At 37.9% G+C, this 20066-nt stretch overlaps 1 protein-coding gene across 5 annotated transcripts in view; it reads left to right on the top strand.

Moving 5' to 3' along the window:
* Eya1 (EYA transcriptional coactivator and phosphatase 1) overlaps positions 1–20066 on the top strand; it is a 140954-nt gene that overhangs the window by 92485 nt on the left and 28403 nt on the right. For all 5 annotated transcript variants that reach the window (XM_013028424.1, XM_013028422.1, XM_013028423.1 and 2 more), the window contains one exon: positions 11463–11552. In XM_013028424.1, coding sequence (XP_012883878.1) covers positions 11463–11552 — 90 coding nt within the window. The remainder of the gene's footprint in view (positions 1–11462; positions 11553–20066) is intronic.

Below are 20066 nucleotides of genomic sequence, written 5' to 3'. Positions count from 1 at the left end.
GGAATTTTTCCAGACATTCATCACTGAATATAGTATTAGCTATAGGCATATATGTAATATATTATATTGATATAATTTCTTTCCATTACTCATTTGTCCTGATTTCTCTAGCATTTTAAGTTTGTACATTCTCATTCAATCTTTTCTTTTTAAACGCTTGGTGTTTCTGTTGAAGTAACCAGACCATCTGTCCTATAAGTCTGGGTTTTCTTGATTGCATTCCTGATGTGTATTTAACAGTTCCTTCATCTCCTATATTTCCTACCAATTGATAGTTATGCCTAAGAGCTTAATTTATTCAGGTTTCTTTCCTTTTCTCTTTTTTTCTTATGTATGTTTTCAGTCAAGACTTTGTAGATGGGATATATCCCTCTAGAAGGAAATGCATATATCTCCTTGCTGTTCTTTGTTTTGAAAACTTTAGTTTTCCAACTGGGCAGCATCCTTCAGCCTTCAGTCATGCCCTTGCTTATTCACTATGTCATTTCTCTCTAGCTCTAGGATAACACATTAGGAGAGAAAACACAAAAGTTAAGGGAAATTTTTAAACCAGGAAGACAATTCAACAGAACCAAGTCTGTGTAGATAGGCTGCCAAAAACAAAAAGGACTGAATTTCTATTGCTGATAACTAACCCAGAACTACTTTTGATGAAGCAAATTTGAGGGAATTCAAAATTCACTTTCTGAATTTGGTGATTTTCTTTCTGGAATAACTCTAAAATATTTTCATGTATCCTTGGTCAAGGCTTCCTGGTCTTCTCTGGCAGGTAGGGACATGTCCTCAGTGACTCATGCTGAGTAAGTTCACAGGTGTCACTCTTTTCTTTCTTTTTTTTTTTTAAATTATCATTCATTAGTTGTACAAAGGAGGTTGGTTTATTGTGAAATTTCCAAACACATATACTATGTGTTCTCATCAGCCTGGCTCCAGTATGGTGTTTTTGTTTATTTGTTTTTAAATGTTTTCAACAGGTTAATGAGCGTCAGTTTACCAGCCACCATTTCAAGTCTGGGAGTGAATATGCTTGATCTCTAGTTAAACTTACCGCTTGGTGGCTAATTTTAAAGGTACACACAACTATGCTACTTGAAGCTTGAATCCATCCACAGATACTTTCCCTTCAGATAGTTTCCTTATAAATTCCCCAAATCCCCATTACAAATAAAATGCTTCTCTAAAATAGCATATTTCTCAAAATCTAGAGTACAGGATCATTTTGCAAGTATTGAAAATTATTTAAAGGATCCATTGAGGCTACTGATATTTCTTGAAGCTCTTGAAGGCTTATTAGTGTAGTCATATGTCACTACCAGCCAGTTGTTGATGGATTTAGGTAGGGTCAGGATTTTGCAATACTTAATTCTTCTCAGTTATTTGTTAAATTTAATTGAATTAAGTTAACTTCATTAAGTTAATTTGTCAAATCATTTTGGGCTGTGCTGCAGTTCTTATTCACAAAGTTTCACTATTAGTGATAAACACTATAGGTTAAAATGTATATATGACTAACTTAAAGTGATCTTACCACTTAACTAGGCAAGAAATTGATTTGTTTTTTAAGGAACTCATCCAGATTTCATTTCTATTGCTGCAGTTTCTGATTCCATTTGATTGACATGATTTCTTCCCTTTGTTTCTAAATCTTGAGAGTATAGGCACTTTTGTGAGCTTCCTTGAGTTGTGGCCTCCATCTTCCCCAGTAATCAGAGAAGCTAGCTTGTTACCTTTTTTAAAAAATTAATTTTATTGACAAGGTGATATACAGAGGGGTTACAGTTACATCAGTAAGGTAATGAGTACATTTCTTGTCCAACAGTGTTACCCTCTCCCTGTTTTCTCCCACTTTTCCTCCCTCCCGACTTCCCTTCCCCAAGTTGTAAAGTTCATTTCCAACATAGTGTCTTATGAATATCACTGTTGCATTAGCTCACCCTTTGTCCTTTGTCTCCCCCATTTGTTATTCTCCTTCCTTTCCCCAAATCAGATAAACATATATACAAGACACACAGAGTACCAAAAAAAAAACAAAAAACAGTGACAACAGAGGATACACCAAAGAAAAAAAATGAAAGAAAAAAGAAATAACTTTATACAAACATTTAAAAAAACCCTCTTGTTTCCATATTTTGGTGTTCATCTCAATTAGCATCATTTTATATATGGTCATATATACATGGCTTTTGAGATATTGTGATCCTCTGCTAGGACTATCCTAAACACATACTAATCATTACAAATGAGGGAAACCATGACGGAGCCTATGTTTCTTTAGGTCTGACTTACTTCAATCAATATGATTTTTCCAAGTCTTTCCATTTCCTTATGAATGGGGTGATGTTATTGTTTCTGATGGAAGCATAGAATTCCATTGTGTATCTACACCACATTTTTTGGTCCATTCATCTACTTAGCTATGGTAAATAACACTGCAATGAACATAGTTGTGTTGGTAGCTTTAGTGTGCCTTGTTTGTGATCATTTGGGTAAATGCCTAGTGGGATGGCTGAGGAACTTCCATACTGCTTTCCAGAGTGGTTGAACCAGGTTACATTCCCACCAACAGTGCAGTAGCATTCCCTTTTGGCCACATCCCCACCAGCATCTGTTATTGTTTTCTTGATAATGGTCATTCTAACTGGGATAAGGTAGAATATCTATGTTGTTTTGACTTGCATTTCTTTTATGGCCAGAGATGTTGAACATTTCTTCATGTGTCTATTGGATATTCCTATTTCTTCTCCAGAGAAATCTCTTTTTAATTCTTTAGCCCATTTATTAATCTAGTAGTTGTTTTTTTGAGGATTTGTTATTGGGGGAAAAGGTTAATTTTTTGAGCTCTAGGTATATTTTTATATGAAGCTCTTGTCTGTTATATAACTAGTGAAGATCTTCCAGACTGTGGACTATTTATCTTGCTAGCTATGTCCTTTGCTATATAGAAACTCTATAGTTTAATGTGATCCCATTTATTCTGCCTTTCTTTAATTTGTTGTTTTTGGATCTTTATTTAGGAAGTTTCAACCTGTGCCAAGCCCTAGTGTATCCCCTATCCTTTCCTGTAATATTTTTGGGGTGTCTGCTCTTACCTCAAGGTCCTTGATCCATTTGGAGTTGATTCAGGTGCAGGTGATATATAAGGATCTAACTTCAGTTTCTACACATATATAGCCAGTTCTTCCAGCACCATTTGTTGAAGAGGCTGTCTTTCTTGGAGAGCCACTGGCAGTCTCTCCTGGGATGCCATGCTTCTTGCTCCCACCTTAACTTCCTCCAAATTAACATATTGTTAACTTGGCTCTTAAAAACATGGTTATTTAAAAAATACTGACATGAGGAGTTATGTGAAAGTTCTGTAGAAATTGCATTGTCCTAATACTTAGAGTAAAAGCCAGTTTTTAATTTGTAACTTCTTTAAAGTAGCCTTATAGAAGGAGGTGCTTTCTGACACTAGGATCAATATTTGTGATAACTAACATATATATATTTTTAAAAAAAGATTGTTTTGTATCATTGTTTTAGAGACTAAGCCCTGTAGCTAGGTTTGGGTGAGACAGCACATCATGGAGGAGCATTTAACAGAGCAAATCTACTCATCTCATGACTAAGAATTGAAAGAGAGAAAGAGAAAGGGCACAGGTGTGGAGTTCCATCCTCCCTGGGGCATGCCCTAAACAAACTGGAGACTCCCTAGTAGGCCCCATCTCTTCAAGGTACCTTCATCTTTCAAAAGGACCACCCTGACACTAAACCTTGCTACCTGATCTTCAACATTCATGAAAGATCTATTCTGTAGTAATGAATAAATATTCTAATGGAAGTTGGATGATAGAGTTTCTCTGGGTAGTTATTATCTTTAATGAGCTTGCACGTCACATCCAACTTGAATGCATGTCTTACAGTCATGATATGAAGTTCTTTGTCTGGCCTGTTCCACAGCTACCTGGTAGAGCATCAGTGATAGAAATAACATGGTAGGAGTGGTGGTAGAAGCTTACTTTTGAAACACAAACCTGAAATGTTGCCAGGTTTAAACTTTCAAGAAAACTTATTCTTAGTCCCATTTGCTGACAAGGGACTTGAGGTCTGGGGCTAAGTAACTGAACTTCCTCACCATAACACACAGCCCAGTGGCAAATTAAGAACCTCAGAAGACATGAATACTGCAAGGCCTGTGGTGTGACCGTCACAAGTGTGTGCATTGCTGATGTCCTTTATCCAGTAGTTCTCTGTCTACAAGTTATAAGCACAATTACTTTGGGAGAATCACTTTTAATATCTGAGATGAAACAAAACATTAGCCCTGTTAATGCCTGCCTTGAGTTAGGAGTAGCATCAGATCTAGTTTGTTTAAGAGATTAGCTGGATGATTCTGTCATTGAGCTCCGTATACATGACAGTTTTTTTACTTGTCATCCTGGGGAAATTCCTGGACCAAAGTGTGGAAGCACTGATACCACACAATGACTCAATCTGGTGTGAGAACAATGATAAAGTCAAAGTTCAGAAGCACTGTGGATTTAGCTTATTAAAAAGTATATGTTTAATGACCGTGAAGTTTATCAAACACTCTAGGTGATCTGTGAAAAACAGAAGCAGGGCAACGAGAGGCAAATTCTCATCCTATGACAACCTAACACATACCCATATTTAGATATATGTTTTATTTACTCCAAATCTAATTATTACTTTCCAGCATGTAAATGTAAACATACAGTCTGTGAATTTAATGACATTTTGGTATTCACGTACCCTGCTTTTGTCTACAATTTTTCTCTTTCTTTTATAACATTTTCATCACACAAATACAGAGTGTAATAACAATAAAGTGACTGGGGAGAAAAACCCAGAAACAGTTTAAAAGAATGAGGTATAGCAGGGATGGTGCTGGTGATTTGTGTATAGAATGAGTTTCTGTGTTCTAGAAACATAAGAAATATAGCTTGGGGCAATGGGATAATTAAAGATCACTTGACAAAGGATGAAGGCAAAGCAATTGTTTTAGACTGAAGTCTACAGACACTCAGTAGATTTAATTTTTATACATGTTACTTTCCATTCAGTAGGCATAATTTGTCTTTGATGTACTTAAAACAGCCAGGGGTTGCCTTGCAAGAAGTCCCTTCCCTTTACTTTAATGACTTTAAGCAGACATTTGTAACTTAAGATCATATCAACATAATTGAGGAACAGGGTTAAATTTCATTCCTTGGGTGGGTGTTGGATGTTGTATGCTGTGTTTTGCTTTCATAAGGAACAACTTAAGAAGGGAGTCTCAATTGGAAGGTTTCCCTGGACATGGGACCTATAGTGAATATGTAATGTCTTTCTTAAACAAGAAAATTTAAGAGATTTGACTGTGATTTCTCCTTTTGAGATACTATTATTACTATACTATATTGAGATATATTTACTATACTACTCAACTTTTATTAGAGAGCTAAGTTTCATACCTCATAAGAATATATTTTGCAAACCATAGTTACGCATCTCACTACTTAATTTAAAAATATATAACTGTCTATTGATTTTACGTTAATATATCATTAACTAGAAAAGTAAGGATTCTAAGCAATCCTCCTAAGATTGAAGGGCCCTTTAGTCAGATAATATTTACTAAGGAACATGTTTAACACCAAACATAGAGATAGAATGATCCTAGCATTCAAATATCCCTTCCCCTACTAGGATAGAAAACTTGCAAATTCTTTTTATACTTCAACTCAACTAAAGATAAACTGTAAGCTAAGAGTGTAGTTCAGTAGTAGAGTGCTTGTCTGGCATGTTAAGATCTGACAATTAGGGAAGTAAGATGTTAACACTTAATTATCTTTTTTTAATAAAAATATTTTTTAATAAAAAAATTAGTTAGGTGCTAGTGTCTCACATGTGCAACCAACCCACTCAGGAGGCTGAGGTCTGAGGATCGGAGTTCAAAGCTAGCCCTGGCAGCAACGTCCCCAAGACTCTCATCTCCAATTAGCTTCCTAAAAGCCAGACGTGGAGCTGTGGCTCAAGTGGTAGAGTGCTATCCTTCAGCAACAAAGCACAGGGAGAACACTAGTTCAAGCCTTAGGAACAACACCAAAAAATTGCTTTTTCTTTGGAAGAGTCTTTGCATTAGTTAGCTTTTTGTCACAGTGACAGAGGCCTGGGAGAAACCAGCTTAATGAAGGGATGCTTTATTCTGGTTCTCTGCTTCAAAGGCTTCAGCCCATGGTCTGCTAGCTTCACAGTTACAGCCCTGTATTAAGGCCACACATTGTGGCAGTAAGGAGCAGTGGTGGAGCACAGCTACTCACCCCAAAGTGTCCAGGAATTGGAGGAAAAAATCAGGAAGGGACCAGACACTAGATACATACTTCAAAGGCACCCCACCCCCCAACAACCTACCTCCTCCAACTTGGCTCCTCTTCTTAGTTTTCCTATCACCTCCCAATAATGCCAACCAAGTTATAAATCACTCAGTGGATGAATCCAGTAATTGGGTCAGAAGCCTTATAATCCAGTCACCTGTTAATAATTATATCCATAAATTCCTCAGCTTCAAGCCTTCCACAGGTAAACCTTTTGAAGGGCATTCTATATGCAAACTACAACACTATTTATTGTTTTTCATTCATTCATTCATTCCCCCAATACTTTGGAAAAGCCCTATGTTAGGGACTGTATTAGATATTAAAGATGTAAAGAGTATACAGAGGAAGAACTAAGGGACCATAAATAGCTTTAGAGTTAAAAAACTGCTGTTGAAATGCTATAAAAAAAATGTCAGCCAGGTACTGGTGGCTCATGCCCATAATTAATCCTAGCTACTCAGGAGGCTGAGATCTGAGGGTCACAGCTTGAAGCCAACTGAGGCTGAAAAGTCCATGAGACTCTTATCTCCAATAAACTAGGTTGAAAAAGGCAGAAATGGTGCTGTAGCTCAAGTTGGAGAGTGTTAACCTTGAGCACAAAGAGACTCAGGGACAGTGTTCAGGCCCCTAGGTCAAGCCCCAGAACCAGCAAAAATAAAAAATAAAAATCTAAACAAAACATTCTATACAAAGTAGAAACACAAAGTTCCAATTACTGTTACAGAAAACTGATAACTACTTTAAGATTATGCAATTAAGTATAATAAAACAATAACCCAAAATCAAAATTCCAAACCTTAAAAAAGAGTGGGCGCCAAGTGTTAGTGATTCACACTTATAAGCCTAGCTACTCAGGAGGTTGAGATGTGGAGAACTAGGAGTCTAGGCTCCTATTTATCTTTTGAAGAAAGAATGTCTTAGTTAAGAAAAGAAAAAAAACACTAGTTTGAAAAACCACAAACAAGTCAGCCAGTGGGGAATAAGTAAAAATCTTCCAAGTCTTTCATACTTGCTGAGGTGTTTGGATGTTTTGTAAAAGATGTAGAAGAATGAGTATTAGTAAGACCCTGTAAATGCAATTCAATGAAGGAAGCTGGTGAAGAGACCTACAAAACTACCCCAGCGTAGCTGGGGCAGACACTACAGCCAAAAACCAAAAAAGAAGACACAACAGAAATCAACTGCTATAAAAATAAAAAATGAGAATTGTGGTAATATGGAGAGGCTGTTTGTTGATGGAAATGCCAAGGTGTGGAATGGGTAGAAGGTTTTCATGGAAATGTGATCAATTCAGCCTGCCACACGTTGGGTTTCAGATACTTTAATGACACCTCAGAGAAAGGACCACTAGCTGATTGATAATATGTGCCTGTACTCAAGACCTCAGATTTGAGAGAGGGGATGAGGTTGTGACTATGAGTGACTTTGTGTCAAAGGTCTGAAGAGAGCAGGCAATGGATGAGACCAGAGTCCTGGAAATGAGATATAGTTGATAAGTGACCAGATCCTAGAAGGATACCAAGACATGGTTGATGTTGTCCTGGACACACTAGAGAAGAAAAAGTATCTAGAAGACACCAGACAGTAGTGGCAAATGGCACCAAGATGTCAAGAAAAGAAGGGAAACAAGAAACAAGGAAATTTACTTAAAATGAGATATTATTTTGAAGAGGAAGCAGAGTTGTTATAAATAATTTCATCAAAGTGATATAACCAAAAAATGGCAATTTAGAATAAATCATTTCATAACTACAGCCTTGGAATCTGGTATTGCAAGAGCACTACTTATTTCAAAAAACACAGTAATATTAAACCAAAGACGTGGCAATTTTTTATGTCTTAGTTTTGGTCTAAGAACATTTCTTTCTTTTGAGTATACCATCAGGCTAGGATTCATTAACTCTTCAATAGTAGCTTTTGTTACATTTGACTTGTGCCAGCTATGTCTGAAAATTTAAGATATTTTAAAAATAGTATGTAAAATAGTGGGAGAATAAAATATGTAGTATGTTTAGAATTCTGGTTGCTAGAGCTGTAAAAGCCAATCCACACAGGTTATCTTATTTTGCCCATCTGCTGAGTTTGCTTAGCTAAAAGTTAGGGTGAAGTGTATTTTACACCTGCCAGTTCAGTTTCTTTGCATAGATCTGAAGAGTATTAGAATCAGAAATTCCTCTCTCAAGATCAATGGATGGTGTAAGAGGTGGTTCCAGAATCTTCTAGAGCTGTACTTTAAAAATCGTATATTGATTAGTACAGAGCTGAGAAGTGAAAATACAAGTTTGTTCGCCAAACATGTATTTCAGGTGTGTGTGTGGGGGGAAGGTGGTAGGTGTGAAGAAAGGGGAAGAATACTGCATCACAGTGTAACAAGTTTTTATTGGTTTTTGTTCACTATTGAATTTGGTTAAAAGATGTTTGAGCAGCCTTGCTCTAAGCCCTTCTTATTCTAAAATTCTGATCTAGTTAACTACCAAACTGTTATTTTGGTTTATAGTAAATGTTTCAAACAAAGCCATGGAGTGGAAGGTATAAAAACTACCAGGAAGTGACTGCTAATAACAAAGGAGAATAAAAATAAAAGGTAAATAAGGCCAACATCTGTGTTGTATTTTTACCACAGGACTCAACAAGCCTTTAAAATTTATTAGTATTCTGACTAGCAGGTCATTATTGTAATTTATGAAGAAAAGTTAAAGTATGCTATATATTAACAGACACGAGAGTAATTCTTTTGATGGCCATATAAATAAGTAGCCGTATCAAGGAGAAATAATACTTTTTAGAAGTAACAATACTGTGGCACATAAATTTCCACAATTGGCAATTTAATAAATGTAGTGAGTCTCCACCCTTGCCACATAAAAAGGTTGATTGACATGGTTATGAGACAAGTCAGTGTGTTTTTATTGGCTTGAACTAGAAGGAGTACACACCTTGGTCAGGTGTTTCCTTTTAGCCACAGCTGTTTGAACTTCCCCTACTGGTTAATTCTGCTCCAGGGTGTATTTGAGCATTTGCTTTCCCCAGCTTGCTTCCTGATAGGATCCTTGTGAATGAGCCATTTCCTCTAAAACCAAGAGAAAATGAGTTGGGGATTTAAAAAAAAATTTTTTTTGTAAACTGCTTTAAATTTTTCTTTAACTTCTGAAATTTCATAGCTGTTAGTTGGTACTACAGAAGGACAATGGAAAAGCCATGAGTCACCACATAGGAAAGCTTTGTATCTTCCAACACAGTTCTTGAAGATTCCATTAGCCGCTGAGTCATTTTCGCCTCCCTGTCTTTTTATAAACTCTGGAGTGTTGGCTTTGCCCCTCTGCCAATCTCACCTCCAGCTTTTAGCAGTATCATGTCAGCTATCTCCTTTCCAGTGAAGTGTAGGCAGGCAAGAACTTCAGCTAGTACATGCTATTTGCCATCTTTTCTTCCCTTCTTCCTCTAAGAGTTCTGGAAGGTAGAAGGTGGGCACTGCTGGAGGGATGATGTGGGCGCGGTTAGTCGTGGTATGGGCGACACTGAGGGTGAGGGTGGTATTAGTGGAATGGGCAGTGCCATCAAAGCAGGGCTGATGGTCTGCAGTTGATTAGCTTGTGGCAAGTGTACAATTTCCTCTTCTATTCCTGCATTGTAGGCTGCTATACCACCTAGGTATACGGACATCTGTGATTGGGCCAAACTGAGAGATAGCTTTTTTGTTTTCTTTCAATTTTATGAGAGAACAGCAGTAGGACCTTCCTGCCACTTCCCATGGATCCTCCTCCATCATTTCTTGGTGCCTCCCAAAGCCCGGGAGATAAGATATGTTGACACCCAAGTCCATGATAGATGAAGTACATGAAGTCTAGGCCACAAGACACAGCTAAAACCTGAAATTTGCAATGAAGATAATATGTACAGAGGGAAATACATAAAGGGTAGTAAGTTTATGTTGGGCAAGGACTGAATAGGAAAAATCTTTTGAGTTTTATGGTCTTGAATCTAAGACTCAACTCTGACAATAACCCTACTTTCTTGTAGTTATAAATTTTCTAGTTAAGTGATGATACAAATAGATCCTGCATTTATTCCAAAAGTTTGTTAAGATGGTGAAATAAATGATATCCTTATCAGTTTCTTGTTCTTTGGAAAAACTAAAAATTTTCTGGTTCTGTCTCTGGGTCTGTGTGTGTGTGTGTGTGTGTGTGTGTGTGTGTGTGTGTGTGTGAAAGAGAGAGTATGAGAGAGAGAGAGAGACTGGTTTTAGGATGCCAATAAAAGCTTCAAAAACTCATTTATATTCCTCGTGTACTTTCTCTCTGGAAATTTTCATCTTCGCTTCATATGCAGGATTTCAACCAGAAGCCGTGCTGATTCATGGATTCCATCCATTACAAATATAGTAATTCCATAAAGTCTGCAAATATTTGCATATCCCCCAAGTTCATTTCCGTAGCTAGCAGCAGACATCACCACCATATGGATTGTGTGGGACAGTCTGACTGCTCATTTCCAGGGCCTAAGGCTTGGAGCATGATGTAGAAGCCTTGGACACCTCAGCACTGCTGTATATGTCATCACCTGTTTGATGTCTGGACATGATGTCCAATAGCCATCATGGCTGCCTCTTCCTACTTTGAGTAGACTTGAAATAGGCAGGCCAACTGAAAAAAATACAAATAAGGATAGAATTATCACCTTAAGTAAAATTACTACTTTGTGTCGTGAAATTAATCTATAGTCTTTGTGACAGTCTGATTTAGATACTCTTAATGGAGTGCAGTGTAATATAAATAATGACGTCTTGGTTCTTCTTGCTCCTGAAAGAGATGTGTTTGACTATCACGTATATTATATGTCTAGCCCTAGATCGTATATTTTTTGCAAAATTTTAGGCAGCAAGTCATTTATTGTGCAAAGTAACAACAACATATGGGACACTTTATCATATAGGAAGTCAGAAGTTTGCACCCAGAATAAATCATACCCTCCAAAGCCCCCAGAACCCAGGTGTCCCTAAGTGTCTCTTGCTTCCTGTCATCCCTGCTTCCCTTTTAATGTGACACTGTCTTTCATAGAGCCTGAAGGGTATGTAAGTTTTGACTTGTAAAATTCTTCTTTTAGGATCCACCCACTTCTGTTTCCCTTGGACTGCGAATGGAAGAAATGATTTTCAATTTGGCGGACACACATTTGTTTTTCAATGACTTAGAAGTAAGTTCTGATTATGCCACACATACTTCTTGTTGCATGTCTGAAACTAGGTGATGGGTTTGAAATCACACTGGGATACTATATTTTAAGAATGTAATTGAAATAACAAAACAGTAACTACTGTTTATATGGCGATCTGTTCTGGCAGTTCTCTTTAGCTTGACTTTGCTATTGTGTTTCAAAACTGGATCCTCTAGGACAATTAGTAAGGATTGAAATTTTCTATTGAGAATAATAATCACCTGGTGCCAGTGACTCACATCTTCAATTCTAGCTACTCAGGAGGCTGAGATTTGAAGACTAAAACCCAAAGCCAGCCCAGGCAAATATCCTAAAGATTCATCATCAGTTAACAACTTGCATTTACTATCCATGCAAGACTCATTATATACAATCAGATGCTTCTCTGTCTAGGCCAGTTATTGGAAGATTGAGTAAGACCTCTGCTGTTTGACCAATATTTTATGTCTAACTGCTGATGAAGTTGGTTTACTGTGATTTGGAGAACTTTTGTTAAGATGGCTAGCTAAATGTATCCTGGGCACTGACAAACACTGATCTTGGTTAGCAGGTATCTTAGCAGTAAGGAACCCCACTTTTTATATTTGCATTATGAGAAAACATGACTAAGTACATTTCACCTCTTTCTTTATTAAATAGAGACAGTTGTTTATTTAAATCCCGCCGTTAAGCAAGCTTGTGGCAGGGCTGCCAACAGGCATTAATCATCAAGTTGTTGTTTTGCTGGATTTTATAAATGTATGTTATTTCAGACAGGAGAAGAATCTGAAAGATTCAAATAGAACTTTTACTGATCAAAGTTAATTGGCAGCAATTGGCCTTTAAATATTTCCTGATGTTTCCTTTTTTTTTTCAAAATCAAGCAAAATGCACCTTATTTAATAGATGAGCCAGAATCATTTGGAAAAGGCCAGTGTGTGACAGAACTTAAATGTGGTTCGTTCAACATCTGTGCTGCATTTTGATTTCTTTTCATCTCCAATGAAACTACTCACAGACGAATTGGCAGTTTCCAGTGCAATAAAATTATACAAATGTGTTTTATTTTTCCCACTCTTTAGCGAAATATTTATTTTTACACTTAAAAGTAAAATGCATTTTTTTGCATTTTTAAATGTTTGCTTCCCTCCAGGAAATAACATGTAAGGCATGGTTATTTTTTTAAGGCACAAATATTCTAAGTGAGTGACAAGTTCAAAATGGCCTCTATAAAAGCTTAATAATCACACTTGTTTTCCAAAGCTGTTTCTGATTTCTGGTTGTGTTTCTTTTCATGAGAGAGCAGCACCAAAAAAAAAAATCATATTTTGCAAGTGCGTTAGAATCCTTTTGCTAAGTTTCCATTTATTTCCAAAGATACTTAGTACTATTTTGTGCTAAGTACAACGATGTTACTCTTATAAGTCTTAGTAGGTGTTAATAACACCCATCAAGTAATTTGCTATTATTTTTAAACTGCCTATTTAAAAATGCCACTAGTTCCCTATATGGTGCCAAAAGTATGTGAAGAAAGAGAAGTTATAAAAGTAGTAACTTGGTATAATATAAAACAAAAATCTTCCACAGTCTGTTTTGTTTTAATACACACTTTTATTTAATTGACATATTCACATTGAAATACAGAGACTGAAATATTAGCCAAACAAATCTACAAAATATATGTTAAAATTTTCAAGCTTAAAGATGTAGATCGCCTATCTATCTATATCTCAAATTAAGAAAGAGAGTAAGTGGAGGTCTATACATTTATTGGAATACCAAACTCTATTCTTGTCACAAGGTCCATTTCTTCTTAGAAATGAAATTGAAAATAAAATGAAGGTATAATTACACCAAGGGTTTAAAACAATAATAGCCATATTCAAATTATTTCAAATTCATTTACTTGAGAATAAGGTATAACAAATGAATCAATGAAAGATTTACTCTCTGGAAATCATTAATTTGTTCTAGATTAACATTAACATTTTTAAAAATTACCTTTTACACTTAGTCCAATCTTCTATTTTGTATTTGTGTGATTTAATGAACTTTGGACTAGTCATTGCAAATATGTTTCTTTCAAAATTAAAAAAAAATGTATTTCCTGGCAAAAGCAAGCTTATTGGCATAAAATGCCTAAGAAAACAAAATTATCCTATTAAGCAAAAATGATAAGTAAAGCCTGATTTCAAACAGGGAATAAGAACATTTTAATATATTTAAGTTGTATGCTTTTAGCTTTTAAAGGTCTATACTATAAGGAATTTGAAGGAATTTAACAATCTCTTGACTAACTTAGAGTGTGATTTCTGAGTTTTGGCTGTTGACGTTTGGCCTTATCTTTTTGTAAAATGTTAAAATATTTGCTATACCATCCCTTTTTGTAGTTTGCTTAGTTTATCTCAATGAATAAGATGCTCTCTGAGTAACAGGTTTCCAGTAATATTTTTGTCTCATCAAAGTGCATGTTTATAATGGTTATTAGGGCATGCTCTGGCATTTTTAAATACAATTTTAATGGAATTTAGAAATATAAAAACTCTAAGAACTAAATATATTAACTCTTTTTACCTTTAAAAGCCTTGAGTTGGGGATTTAGCTCAGTGGAAGAGTACTGAGTTTGGGGGAAAAAAAAGCCTTGTTTATTATCTTCATGACTTTTCTAACTAAAAGAAAATTCCCACCCTTTGGTGGGAATGAGTTTCAATCATTAAAAAAAAGTGACAACCTTGATGTTGTTGACATTTTAGGAGAGCAAGTTAAATGGAGACATTTTGGGTTTTGTGTCATTACAAATGTTGTGCATGCTAGAGAGCATGAGTGATAGGAAGACAGAAGTGTCATAATATATATTTCCTTCTGCCAGAGACAATGTTTGGCATGGATTCAGTGCACCTCAGGCTTTCCAAATTCTTAGTCTGACAAATGTCCTGCATGTAACTTTACAGAAAAGGATCCCACGTACAATTCCATGATGCTTATGTGGAATGTCAGTATGGCACTGGAGGGGGTTTTCAGCATCTCTAGTCCTGTGCCTCTTCCTGACTGGCTGGAGAAAGAGTTCTTTCTGTTAGCTGTATATGACAGGCTGGCCGCCCTCAGTGGGGACAGGCCAGCAGTGATGAGGTTTCAGTGTAACCGGCTGCGGCTCACTTGTTCTGCTGGATGTTTCCACAATTAAAAGAAAATATTTTGTAAATATAGATAAAAGTCTAAACAAAATCAAGCATTAAGCTCAGGTCTGAATTTTCTCTTTCTGACTGGTGTTCAGTAACAGGATTTCCCTGGTGTTATGGTTGCCATTCTACTCCGTGTGCTTGGTAACATGGCCTTTCAGAGTGGGAAGAACTGGGTCTCTGGTTGGGACAGAGTGCCCTCTCTTGTGTCTGTGAACACGGGTGTGTGAGGCTGTCAGATAGCTCATGATCATCCCAGAGCATATTTACCTGTATTGGAACAAATCAGCAGATGATGTTTTGATGGTAGAATGGCAGAGCCCTCAGGAAGAGGCACGACACATGCAAAGGCCCTCAGTCTTTGCGACTGAGGCTGAAATAGTCTGGAGGTGATACAAAGGAGCAGGAATTACAGGGCATAGTGAAAGAAGCGCTGGCAGAGTTTGCTAAGAGGGGAAGGTAACAAAACCAAGAGTGGCTGGTAGGTGTTGACCTGAGTGCTGGAAGAGCAGTCACATTTCTGAGATGAGAAAGAATAGTAGGTTTGGGGTAAGGGTGGAATATTGGATGTTGTTTTTTATACTGAAGATAAGAAGTATAAAAACCTTCTCAGCACCCAAGTCAAGAGATAGCATAGAAACAGATGAATATATCGGTAGATTTTCAAGTGATAGGAGAGGAAAATTTGAAGAAGTTAGAAAAGCCAGAGGACTCGATGGCCTCACATAGGGGGAAGGGTAAATGGAGAAAAGGGTCAAAGAGTGAGCATTCGGCACTCTGCCTATTAGAAATAGGAGCTCTCAAGAGAACATTGTAAGAAGTAGCCAATGAAGTAGGTGGAAAAATATGTGGTATCCAAAGAACCTAATGAATAGTGTTTCAGGAGTAAAGGGTCATGCACAGCCAGCCCCTAAGAGCAGACAAAGAGGCTATGAACTTGTTAGAATACTGGCTGCTGAGGAGTCTAAGAGGCAGACATGAGCTTAATTGAAAGACTAGAGGAGAGGATGAAGGAGACAGAGAGGAGTGAGGGGTTCCACAGTATGTCCTGACGCACGAGATAGGGACACGCAGGGGACTGTAACAAGGGAAGGTTGGTTAGTGTTTTAGCAAAAGACAGACAGCATGTTTTGTTGCAGTGAAAAGGATTCCAAAGAAAGGAAAGGATAATGTAGCCAAAGAGACAAGTAAGAGAGTCAGAGGCTAAGTGGCAGGAGAGCAGAGAATGGGACCCGGAGCTCTTACAGCAGAAACAGTGGAGAATCTGCATGTGCAGTGGATGAGGGAGGTGGTTTGTGATAGTGGTGAGAGGAAGCTACTTTGACTGTACCAAACAAGAGATGCTCTGTCCTCCATGAGGACATCCACTGAGGCCAGGAATCATGACCTATCTATTTGGATACTGAGCTCCTGACACAGCACTTGTTACATTGGCTTACATAGTATTTCTTTAACTATTTTTCCAATCTCTTTTTCAAATATACCTTGAGCACCACTATTTGTTTTAAGAGTAATATCTGAAGCTTAGCACCACAACTTTTGCAACTTGTAAAAGTGAACTTTTAAAAATAAATGAAGAGCTGGAGCCAGTGGCTCATGCATGTAATCAATCCTAGCTACTCAGGAGGCTAAGATTTGAGGATCACAGTTCAAAGCCAGCCTGTGCCGGAAAGTCCATGGGACTCCTATCTCCAATTAACTACTAAAAAAGCCAGAAGTGTAGCTTTGGCTAAACTAGCAGAGTGCTAATCTTGAGCATTAGAAGCTCAGGGACAGGGACCATGCCCTGAGCTCAAGCCCCAGGGTTGGCAAACATAAATAAAGTCACAAAAAATTCAAAACACCATGGTCTGAGATGCTAGACTTTAATATTATCCTTTTGAAACTGTATATTCATTGTATTAACATTGAAACTGTATTAACATTGAAACATAATTTCTATGGAAGAATTATGATGCAAAATGATGTATAGTATAGTTTTAGTTTGGAGTCAGAGAAAAAGGTATACATCAAAAAGAAAAATACTGTCTTCTAAATTTAAAAATATTGCAAAAATTAAGTAATTTCAAGCATAAAAATAGGTTTCTGTCCTGATAGTAGGATGTTTTCTTTATATGTTAATCTTCTGTATTAGTATTTCTTTTATTAATGACACATTAGTTTTATATATTAGTAGGATTCACTGGATATTTCCATATGCATCAGGTAAGCATTGATTATATTCATGAGGGCATGAGATTGGACGAACTTAAGACTCGTATTTGCTAGGCAGGTGCTCTAGTACATGACCCATATGCCCTTTTGGCTTTAGGATTTTGCTTTTGTTTTTTGATTTTCGCCCAGGACTGGCCTTAGATGATGATCCATCTACTTATACTTCCCACAAGCTGGGATAACAAAGGTGAGCTACCAGACCTGGTTTGTTTCTTGAGAGAGAATCTTGTTTTATATGTCCAGGTTGGCCTCAAACCATGATCCTCTTGTATTCTACATCCAGATCTCCTCTTTCTCTTCCAAGTAGCTAGAAGTATGGGCATGCATTACTATGCCCAGTTGGGTATTTGTTATAATTCCAAAAATATTGACTCTAATCATGATTACTCAAGCTTAATTCAAATCTCTGTATTTATGTGGCTTGTTGTCTTGCGGTCCTGAAGATGCCAGAGGTCGAACTCATGAGCTAATTTATGAATAAGTCATTTCTGTGTCTCAACTTCCCATTTGTAATGGTGGACAATGGAATATTTTATAGGATCTTTCTGAGGCTGGTGTAATTAAGACCTGTAAAGTGCGAAGAGCTAGCCTGGCACGTAGGAAACATGGGGGAGATCAAAGCTGCTCTTGTTTCTTGACCATTTTCTGTAGGAAGAACACTGGGCCAATCCCTGTAAGGCTGAGGAAGACATGAAAGCGACTAAGGGAAGGACTAGGGAATGAAGGGATTGAGACAGCAGGTGATTTGCTACCCAAACTCTCATTACAAACTAATAGAATTCATATCACAAACATCAGAAAGAACACTGCTGGGCCCAGGCAAGTTACCAGACTTCCCTTGTTCTGGCCTCATGCACAAATCTTCCTTCTGCCTCCAGGCTCATGTACTGTTGGCATTTAAATAGCTACTGTACCTCATCACCATCACCCTGATGACAGCACTGGCTTTATGACAGAAGATACATTTCTTTAGTTGTCATATTAAGTTTTCCTTTCTCTGTAGCCATTCAGCCTCATGTCTTAGTGGATGGTTCATGGAACACGCAGGTGGCATTTCAAAGAAAAGCAGAATTGTGTGCTGTGTGAAGTCACTTGGCCAAGCAGAGCATCCACCCTCAGCATGTAGCCTTGGGCAGCAGACCCATTGCATAGACTGGCTCAGTCTTGGTAGCATTGCCTTTGATTCTCCCCAATGCTGGAATCCAGTCTACTATGGAGGAACTGCAGTGAAGTGGGTTTTGGCCCAAAGTCACTTGGTTATATAATGGTAAAGTGAGGTTTTATTTTACACAAAACATTTCTATTCTCCTTGGGTAACAGGAAGGAGTAGCTCAGGAGTACTGCCCCACAGTGGTGTAGTAGAGTGGGTTGCCAGTAACTGAGCAGCACTCTCTTCTACCATGTTCTGCAAAACATTTGCCTCTTGCTGTGTTTCTCAAACCCAGAAAACATAACTGTTCAAGTAACCTCAGACCTGTTTTGGAATTGTTGGGAGATAGGACAGTAGACCAAAAGACAGGCAGGCAGATAGCAGAGGGACAGAGGTCTATTGTTGAATTGGCAGATCCGGCATTTAAGACAAAAGAACTACTTTACTGTAAACTGGCTGATGCCTGCTCCACTCTGAACACTAGCAGGAGTGGAGGAGAGGAGATGGAATTTATTCTCTACTCTTAAGAAACCCAAAAGGGGTGAAGAGAGAGGAGAGTAAAGGGACAGTATTACAGAGTGATGTCCATAAGGCTGGAAATACATGTGGAAGTTAGCAGAGTTTACTTATTGATTAATTGGAAAGAGAGGTGGGAAATGTGGGGAAGAAATCTCTCTGGAGTGACTTTTAACCTAAAAGAGCATGGTGTTCTCAAACAGAGTTTGAGTAGGTTTAAAACACAGAGCACACGGCTCATGGGAGTTAAGACATGGACACTGCTAGGAAAATGGCATCAGCTGGATTTTTATCTTAAATCAAAAATCATCATTACAGACTTTGTAGCATTACCATGAAGGTGAAGAGAAAAGTCAGTAAGTCACAGAGTTTGATAGGGGGATAACGGTGGCACTAGGAAAGCTGGTAAGAAAGTAGTCTGCATAGGATTTGAGGGATCTGTTTCTTGCTTGAGTAGTAATATGAAAGACAGAAACCCAGGAGATGAGATGGCCATAAAAAGAACACTCTGAGCTGGGTGCAGTAACTCACACCTGTAATCCTAGCTACTCAGGAGGCTGAGATCTGAGGATTGTGGAGTGAAGCCAGCCTAGGCAGAAAAGTCATTATGAGACTATCATAAACTACTCAAAAAAGCCAAAATGGTGCTGTGGCTCAAGTGTAGAGCACTAGTCTTGAGCACAAAGAGGCTCAGGGACAGCCCCCAAGCCCTAAGTTCAAGCCTCAAGATCAGCAAAAAAAAAGGAACACACTGATCAGAGTTGAGAGGCTAAACTTGCTACACGTTGGACAGAAGTGGAGTCCAGCAAACAGGTTGGAGACACAGGTCAGAAGCTCAGAGCAAGGAACAGGAAGCCATCACCCATGAAACCAACACAAAGGTCCCAGGAAGAACAAATAACTAGAATTGAAAGGGTAGACATGGGAGTTATCTCAGGAAAAGTTATTTTGAAATTCTAGTTTAGAAACACAACAGAAACTCTAAATCTGTACATGACATTTCTGGTTCAGATAATCAAATGATTTTTAGGTAGGAGAAGAGTGGTAATTATTTTACCTATGAAAAGCTCTGCCTAGTTGGCCATGATGTCTTTCTGTGGGATGAAGCTGTTGGGAAGCAGGATGGTCTGAAGGAAGAGAGAATACTTCAAAGGTGGAGAGAGACCTGTCTCCAGTCTCCACTTCCTGCAAGCGTGTGATGACCTGCACACTGCCAGCTCTGGCAAGCTTCACAGAGGGTAACAGGTGGTGAGCACTTAGAGCACAGTGGAATCCTGCCTCAGTTCCCACCACATGGCAGGACCACAGTCAGTAGAAAGCCCTCCATCTGTTCTTATTGAATAGGAAAGCCTTTTTTTTAGTGCTGGGCTGGATTGCTATCCGTTTATTTATAATTCCATGGGATTGGCCCATTGGTGGGTTTTTAGTTGAGACTTTTGATTTTGGACGGTGCTT

The sequence above is a fragment of the Dipodomys ordii genome, unplaced genomic scaffold (assembly GCF_000151885.1).
Source record: "Dipodomys ordii isolate 6190 unplaced genomic scaffold, Dord_2.0 Scaffold109, whole genome shotgun sequence".
Lineage (NCBI taxonomy): Eukaryota > Metazoa > Chordata > Mammalia > Rodentia > Heteromyidae > Dipodomys > Dipodomys ordii.
Note: the sequence above shows the minus strand (reverse complement) of the source record. Positions and strands in the feature narration are given on the sequence as shown.